Below are 8,254 nucleotides of genomic sequence, written 5' to 3' on the forward strand. Positions count from 1 at the left end.
TCCCCCCCCCCCCCTTCCCCAATTTAAATTGATTTTTTTTTCCCCCCCTTTTCTTCCTTTTACTCCGATTTCATCCTGGTTTTTATGTTTCAAAGATAAACCCCAAAACATTCCCGGATTTTTTTAAAATAAAAATCAGAATGCAGAACACTATGTATGAGTGTAGTGTAGGGATGGAAGCCAGGCCTTTAAAACTCAGATTCTAATTTCAGACACCTTTAAAAGTTTGAACTTGGGGTGAAATTGTATCCATATCTAATGTCAGGGTACCCAGGAACTTACTTGGTAATGTAGAAGCTATTAAATATATTCAAGAGGCTAGAGACAAAAAATTGATGTCATTCACAGAAACTTTTAAAACATCACTCAAATTTTGGTTCCAATCTTAAATTGTATGAACTGGACTCAATTCATGTTTCCACAGTTTAAAAACAAGCAGTCAGTCACTTGCGATAGTCATTGACTGTAAATCTTAACAACTGGATTTTCCAAATGTCTTCACATTGTAATTTTAAAACGATGTGACATTTGTTTTTTATGAAAAAAGTTGTATATCCTTTTTTAAAACAATATTGCAACAGTATTATGCTTTTAACTTCCATGAATTTCTGGAACTGAAGGCAAAAATCCTTTATTTAAGCTTTTTGTAGGCTTTTTAAAGTTTAATGGCAGTGAGGTAAGGGCAGGACGTGGGGGGCTTTCTCTGTTGCTATGGTTTTCAATATCTTTGCCCTAATTTTTTAATTATTATTTTTATGGAGGAAAAATACTTGGAGGCACCTCTAGTTATGAAGAACTGAGGGAGATGGTTTTCATTTTGTTCTAATTCAGATGGCTAATGAGTTTAGTTCAAACTTTCTTTGCCTTCTTTGTCAATCCTGACATAACTTAAGTTTTTATCCCCAGGGCAGAGTTTTTTTGGAAAGCTCTGAAAACCTCTGTTTTAATATAACTGAATACCTACTCTTGCCTACAGTTTCACCATCTGCAGGCACTAGTGTCTTAATATAAAAGCTCTTGAATATGCTGTCATTTTTACCAATTTTTTTCAGGTCTTGGCAGATATTTTATCTTCTCTAATAAAACTTAAGTTATATCTCTAAAACGTGCCAATAAAAAAATATGATGATGTTATGTCTAGAGAAACATATATTGTACATCTGACTGCTGTTAACCTTTTTTAACTATGTCTCCCCCATCAGTTATCCATAAGACACAGCACTGGTTTCATGGAAGAATCTCTCGAGAAGAATCTCACAGGATTATTAAACAACAAGGGCTTGTGGATGGGTGAGCATTATTCTCTAGTATGTCTTATTTACAGTTGTTCCACAAGCTTGTTATGACAGGCACTGTGCAAACACATTGAAGAATACAACTTCTGTCCTAAATAATTTTTGGGATTAGACACTTAGATTGTAGATGCAAATAGATCAATTCTTGTGAGTAGTCTGTTGTCCTCTTCAAAGGCTTCAGAAGTAGGACCAGTCACATAACTGCTGGGCTCAAAGCTTCAGTCCCCAAAGTAATATATTAAGTGTACATGTAAAGTTAGGTTTTGGGAAGAATGTTAAGGGCTGAGAATAACCTGTAACAAAGAAGTAAATATCTATTTCTTCCTTCAAATCTTAATTTTCCTAGTAGAGTTCTACATTGAAATACTAGCAAATAGAGTTGGCACAAGAGAAGCATTTAACTTCATTCCCCTTACTTGTATTAAAGGAGGTATTGGCTTTCCCTGATTATTTCTTTTCTTTAGCAAAAAGAACATGGCTGAATGAATCCTTTAAAAATGCCTGTATCTGGGGTTCTAGTTCTTTACAGTTCCAGGAGCATGTTTAAGTTTCCATTGTTTTCTTGCTGTAGCAGTTGTACTCAGTAGGTTTCCCTGCTTTTCAGTGGGAAAACCATGGCTACCTGCCCACCTTCAGGATCTAGTTGGAGCATCCAGGCCAGTTTCTCAGGCTACAGTCAAAGCTTAGATGTTTTATGATCCTTATTGTATATTTCTGAAAGTTCTGCTTGAGTGCTTCATTTATGACTCACTGGTAGTACACTATGTATGGGAAATTTAGCTTTTACTTCCTTGGCCAACTTTACACTGTTGAACTTTGGTGCAGGTTGCTTTCTCTTGGGAACATGATAGCAGTTCCTCTTGAGTTTTTATATGGAATGGAATTAAATGTTGCAAGGGTAACACTTACATGCTTCACAGCCCACCCAGCATGAAAGCAACTGCTTCAACTGCGAAGGGGAGGTCTTTTAGCAGCATGGTTCTCCAAACTGACCTATTACCCCAGTGCTGGGGGTTCTACATGCCTAGAGATCTGGGGAGTTAAGTGTGGTCTCTGGTGTTTGACCTTGATTCACAAATGTGAATGACAGGAAATAGAAAGTCACCCTAAGAAAAGAACTGGAGGTCTTTTCTAATGGCTCAGATCAGGCCCAGAAGACGAATAAAATGCTCGGTTGATGTTTCTGGTGCTTGGCCATCTCTTCTGATTGTAACTAAGAGTGTGTTTGCACTGCAGCTCATGTAGACCTACCCAATCTAGCTTTAAACTACCAGCTCAGAGCTCCAGTAAGCATCCAGTTTTTCTGCCTATCATCTTGGGCAGTTCTTAAAAGCCCTTAAAGGGCTGTGTGGTACTTTGGCTGTCCTTTGAGTAGTATGTAGAGCAACTGGTTTAAAGCTAACTCTGGTGTGCCTATACCACGTGCAGTGAAGCATACACTGGGCTTGTCTACACAAGACACTAAAAATGCAGTAGACTAATTCTGTTGTGTGTTAGCGCATCATGGCAAAAGCCATGCTAATGTGCTATAGAATTAAATTAGTCTACTGTGCACTAGTGTCATGTAAAACATGCACTGGCACTACTGCGTAGTAGTGCCAATTACAGCGCATTAAGTTAGTGCCTGTTATTACAGGTACTAAACTTAATGCACCATAAATATGGCACATTAGTGCACATTTAGATGTACCCTGAGGGGAAGTTTGCTATCTAGGTGAAGATGTATAAGAAATTCTCTTCTCCACAGGTGTTATCACTGATGGTGTTTATTTGTCTTTGGACAGCATGAGTGTTCTTACATTGTAGCAGACATCTAGGCTTACAGAGGTGCTGTAGACAGGGGGGGACATTACTGTACTCCATTTGTGTGGAGTTAAAAATCACAATATAAGCTTATAAGGTGCCAGAGTGTATACCCGAAACACTGAATCCACAACAAAACAGAAGGCTCTGAAACATCTATGAAACAAAACGAAACCATCCAAAATGTTTCGGAGGCACCTCCCGGGAATAGTCTGGCACAGCCCATCATCCCTCTTTTTAAAGTGCCGGGAGCCTGGGGCCGGACAGGGGATGGAGCCGAGCAGGGCAGCCATGGGGACCAAATCAAAATAGAAACAGTGATCCAAAATGAATTGCTGTCCCTCCAAAACAGCTGAATCCAAAACGGAAATGAAACACAGCCATTTTAACAGCCCTACCAGGAATGTACTTGACTATTTCTTAAGTCTGATGGTAGCTTACATGTTCATGGTATCTAGCCTAAGTATTTTCCTGCCCAATGGTAACAGTGCCTCCTGCAACTGCCCAGACTGGCTTGCTGCTCCTGCTAGCGGCAGAACAGCAGGCAAACTCTGGAGAGAAAAAAAGAATCAGGCCCCTTGGAACTCATGTGGTACATGACCAGCCTGCAGCAAACCCTCTGTGCCACTGATAGCCACTGACCACTGTCTGGCTCTGAGGGGCTCTCTTTCTCTAGATCTGGCCTCGATGTCACTACTGGCTGAGCTGCCACTGGATGGGCACCACCTGAGCTCTGAGGGACCCAATCCTTTTCGCAGCTCAGGTAGCACCTGGACAGCTGGCAGCCAGGGCAGGGGCAACATGGGGATGCAGGCTCTGGAGAAAACAAAGGATCAGGGTGCTCAGAGCTCAAGTAATGAGCCAATCTGGGCAGCAGCAAAAAGACCTGCAGTGGCCAGTTTTTCACCTTAGGGTGTGACTGCTTCACTCAGCTGAACAACACTAAGCTGATTTGCAGTTTTCCTTGAAACCTGTGCAGCTCAAGCTTTAACCCAGCTGAATTAAGTGAATTGGCAGCAATTTTTGACCAGTTTGGCAGCCCAGGAGTATTCAGGTATGGTGTGCCCAGGCTGTGGCAGGGAAGAATAGAAAAAAAAATCTTCATTCTGTTTTCTTAAAACAAGATGTGTCATATGGGGGATAGTAGGTGCAAAAATATGGAATGCTATTGGCCAATTTAACTGGGTTAGGCAACTGCCCAATTTGTGGATCACATTTTGAGATGGCTTTCATGAAGTTTAATGTGAATAAATCTTTTTGCAGCTACCCTTTTCCCCTCGAGTAGAAGGGAAATTATAGATTGTAACATTTGTTTTTACATTGCCATAAATAATAGCAATATCTGTTCTTTCCTAGGCTATTTCTCCTCCGGGACAGCCAAAGCAACCCAAAGGCATTTGTACTAACACTGTGTCACCATCAAAAAATTAAGCATTTTCAAATCTTACCGGTAAGTATGTACTTTCCACATTAAAACAAAGTTGGGGGGGATGTCAAGATGTAAAAAATAATTATTTTACAAAAATAAAGCACCAGTGCAGTAAAATATTGATGCTAACATTAAAAATAAAGATATTTCTCAGCATTTCTCCATGCCTCTTTAATTATGCCCTTTATAATTATTGCCCAGGCTGCTGGAGGAAATATCTGAGTCAAGGTAGAGAAGCAACATAAAGAACTATGACCTTTGCAGCTCTTTAAGATTACAAGAAATAGTTGCAGTGGTCTCTATCACACTAGAACCCATTAATGAGATTAGTCAATCCAGACAATTAGCCCTGAATGTTTAGACAAAGTAAATACCAAATACCTTTTAGCCACTCAAACGGCTTTTGTGCTCTTCCCTGCTGTTTTCTTCCCAATACACTGACCAGCTAACAAGTCTTTGAGGAGAATTCTTGCTTTACCTCATGAAGAGCTGTAATTAAAGACTTATACAGACTTCATTCCCCAGAGTGCCTTTACTCTTATTACAAAAAAAAAAATACTAAGTGGGATTACAGCTCATTCCTTTCAGTGGAAGACATAGGTACTCACTCAGCATTTTGGGCAATCAGACCATTAATAGCTTCTCTTCAGGCCACTCAACCAAAGCAACTTGAATTTGTGAACATGTCTCTGATAGTGTGGGAGTCGCAACAGGAATGCTTTTCTTGTTTTGCTGCACCTGGGGTACTACTAACCTGTTAAGCAGATGGGCTGTCCAAAGAAACTTGCTCCATAGTGGAGAGGGCCAGGAAGCTCAATCAGTGTTGGATCCATTCCATCACTTAAGTGTGATTCCACACCTCTCCACTGGATGGAAAACAAGCAAGCAAAATCTTCACCCAGATAGTTGTTGTTGCACTCTGGTTCCTAGTAGTGGAGCTTTGGGGGGTTGCAGATAAGCAGCGATTTGGTACTTTGCATCTCTAAGAACATATTAAGCTATGCAGCCAGATGACCCTAAATTACACTGATATGCTGACGGTGAGCTTGAGGAATAATTTATTTTGAGATGCTATTTAGTTTTTAACTAAACTAAACATGAAAAGGTGTCCCCCAAAAGTTCCACACTGAAGAGTTTTAATATGTACTTTATTCTTTATCCTATGGAATTGTAAAATCAGACGTCTAGAATCTTAATTTATTGCTGGTCTCGGAAATTCCAAGGTACTGCCTAACTGGGAAAGGACGTTTTATTTCCCTAGTGTGAGGACGATGGACAAATATTTTTCAGCCTCGATGATGGGAATACCAAATTCACTGATCTAATTCAGCTTGTCGAGTTCTACCAACTAAACAAAGGAGTCTTGCCCTGCAAACTCAAACACCACTGCATCCGAGTGGCCTTATGACGTCAAATCTGACCCTTACTGAAGACTGGATTTGCTAGAAGAAGAATTGTAAGAGAAAGTTGACACTGGGGAATTGGCAATTTTGTAGGTTGGTAAAAATATTATGCACCTTGGGACTCTGAAAGGGATTGGATTCCGTTGGTGCCAACAGACCAAGATTACTGGTTTGTCCAACACCTAAAAGTGATTGCTGCTGAGTGTCCCAGCATCCCAAAAATGTGGGGGGAGGGTATGAAAAAATCATTAGCAAATTTGTAACAAAACTGGAAGCTATCTTGGCTGGGCCACTTAACAAACAAGTTGTGAAGAGAAATCTTTGAAAAGAACTCTTGCCCTGGAATAATCTTGACAATTAAGACTAGTGTGTTTACTTTTTGTATTGATCACTTTTTTTGCACTCCTACTTTGTTTCGAATATTGTATGCAGCCTATATTAGGAGCTGATGTGGCTTTTAAATTCATGCAGGAGTTGGGTATTAATCTAAACCCTAACATGTATGGAACGCTTCAGCCTAAAAAGGATCTAGAAGAAAACCCAGAAGTGCGCGTGTGTGTGTGTATGTGTATGTGTGTGTGCGCGCGTGTGTGTGTGTCAAAACTTCTCTGGAGATCTGAGGTTGTCACCTGCAGATGTCTTTTGAAAAAGGTATATGGATACAGTTCTAAAAGAACATACCACCATATGTACTCTTAGAACTGTTGACTTTTAGCATAATGGCTGTAGAATGTTTATGGCATATTAGTGGTACCCAGTCATGCAAAGACTGTGTTAGTCAGACTCTATGCACAAATGTTGAACCTTTTTATTATTGATGTGGTGGTTTGTTTGTTTTTCAGCCTATTGACTTTGTTTTCCTAGGGATATTTACTGTTATTAAATAGAATTGGGCTGAATGACCACACTTGTATTTTGGAACCAGCTGTTTTTGTGTGAACAATACTTATGCTGATAATCTACTTAGTATGACAAAAGATCAGTGTTTTTTAGCTTTATATCTCCTTGAATTTTTGGACTGTTTCAAAGAGCTATCTTTTCTCATAGCAAACCTACAGTAACGATGATAAAGCTCTTCTGGGGAATAGAACTTGAAAAGAACTGTACCCCTTTTCCTTTCTGTAGGATCATGTGAAAGTTTACATGGTGAGAAACAAGTACAAACTGGGATTGGAAACTCATTTGATTATGACTGGTATTTCTGATTTTAGTGCTGGCAATATCCTCCATCAAGGTGACAAGTGATGTTTTTGAAATGCACACTAATCCATACTGATTTCTATTGTACACAGGTATCTACCCTGCTTAAGGCTGGCATGCCATCAGAACTACTTTATTGTTAATATTTAAATCAGTTATTTAATGTTTACACAATAACACTTTCTTCCTTCTGATGGTAAACCAGGATTAAATTCAGGGTAGGTACTGAACAAATATTCTCATTGAACTGCCATAAATGTATATGGGGACAGCAGGGCAGGCCCTATGAGGCCCTGTGAGGAGAGGCTGCAGGACCTGAACCTGTTCAGCCTCCAAAAGAGAAGGCTGAGGGGGGATCTTGTGGCCTGTTATAAACTAGTCAGGGGGGATCAGCAGGCATTGGGGGAGTCACTGTTCCCCCGAGCACCGCCAGGAGTGACCAGGAATAACCGTCATAAGCTGGCAGAGGGTAGGTTTAGGTTAGATATCAGGAGGCGCTACTTCACGGTCAGGGCGGCTAGGGTCTGGAACCAGCTTCCAAGAGAAGTGATGCAGGCTCCTACCCTGGGGGTTTTTAAGAGGAGGTTAGATGAACACCTTGCTGGGGTCGTTTGACCCCAGTACTCTTTCCTGCCATGGCAGGGGTCGGACTAGATGATCTGCTCAGGTCCCTTCCAACCCTAGAAACTATGAAACTATGAAACTATATATCATTGTCACTTTCAGCAAGATGATCAGTAGGTAGAAATTAACTTCATTTTCAAATACCCAATGCAGTTTTATCCATATCAAGAAGTGTTTCACCCTGGGAACTTTCAGAATAGTATGCTAAACAGAGCGGTCCTCTCAAGACACTGAACAATTTCTACAGCCTAGTTTATGACTAGTTCATCCTAACTAATATTTGCCACTGAGTCTGAAATCCTAGCCACCTGAAAAGCTAAAGAAGAAACAATCTTATGCCCTTAGGTCTTCACGTAGTGTTGAAAATAGCTTAAGACAAACTATAACCTGCCTGAGTCAACCATATCAGCTGTATCTCTCTTGTCAATGGTATAGAAACACTGTATTTTAGTTTACAGAACACATTTAGTATTTTTCCATGTAATGTCTACATATAAGAA

General features: G+C 40.2%; 1 protein-coding gene across 3 annotated transcripts in view; it reads left to right on the plus strand.

Annotated features, from left to right (window-relative positions):
- GRB10 (growth factor receptor bound protein 10) overlaps window positions 1-7,255 on the plus strand; it is a 255,794-nt gene extending 248,539 nt beyond the window's left edge. For all 3 annotated transcript variants that reach the window (XM_019520726.1, XM_019520718.1, XM_019520734.1), the window contains 3 exons: window positions 1,203-1,290; window positions 4,455-4,548; window positions 5,789-7,255. In XM_019520726.1, the coding sequence (XP_019376271.1) occupies window positions 1,203-1,290; window positions 4,455-4,548; window positions 5,789-5,935 (329 nt within the window). In that variant the 3' untranslated portion in view covers window positions 5,936-7,255. The remainder of the gene's footprint in view (window positions 1-1,202; window positions 1,291-4,454; window positions 4,549-5,788) is intronic.
- The last annotated feature ends 999 nt before the right edge of the window (window positions 7,256-8,254 follow it).

The sequence above is a fragment of the Gavialis gangeticus genome, unplaced genomic scaffold (assembly GCF_001723915.1).
Source record: "Gavialis gangeticus isolate Ggan-Ray unplaced genomic scaffold, GavGan_comp1, whole genome shotgun sequence".
NCBI classification, from domain to species: Eukaryota; Metazoa; Chordata; order Crocodylia; family Gavialidae; genus Gavialis; species Gavialis gangeticus.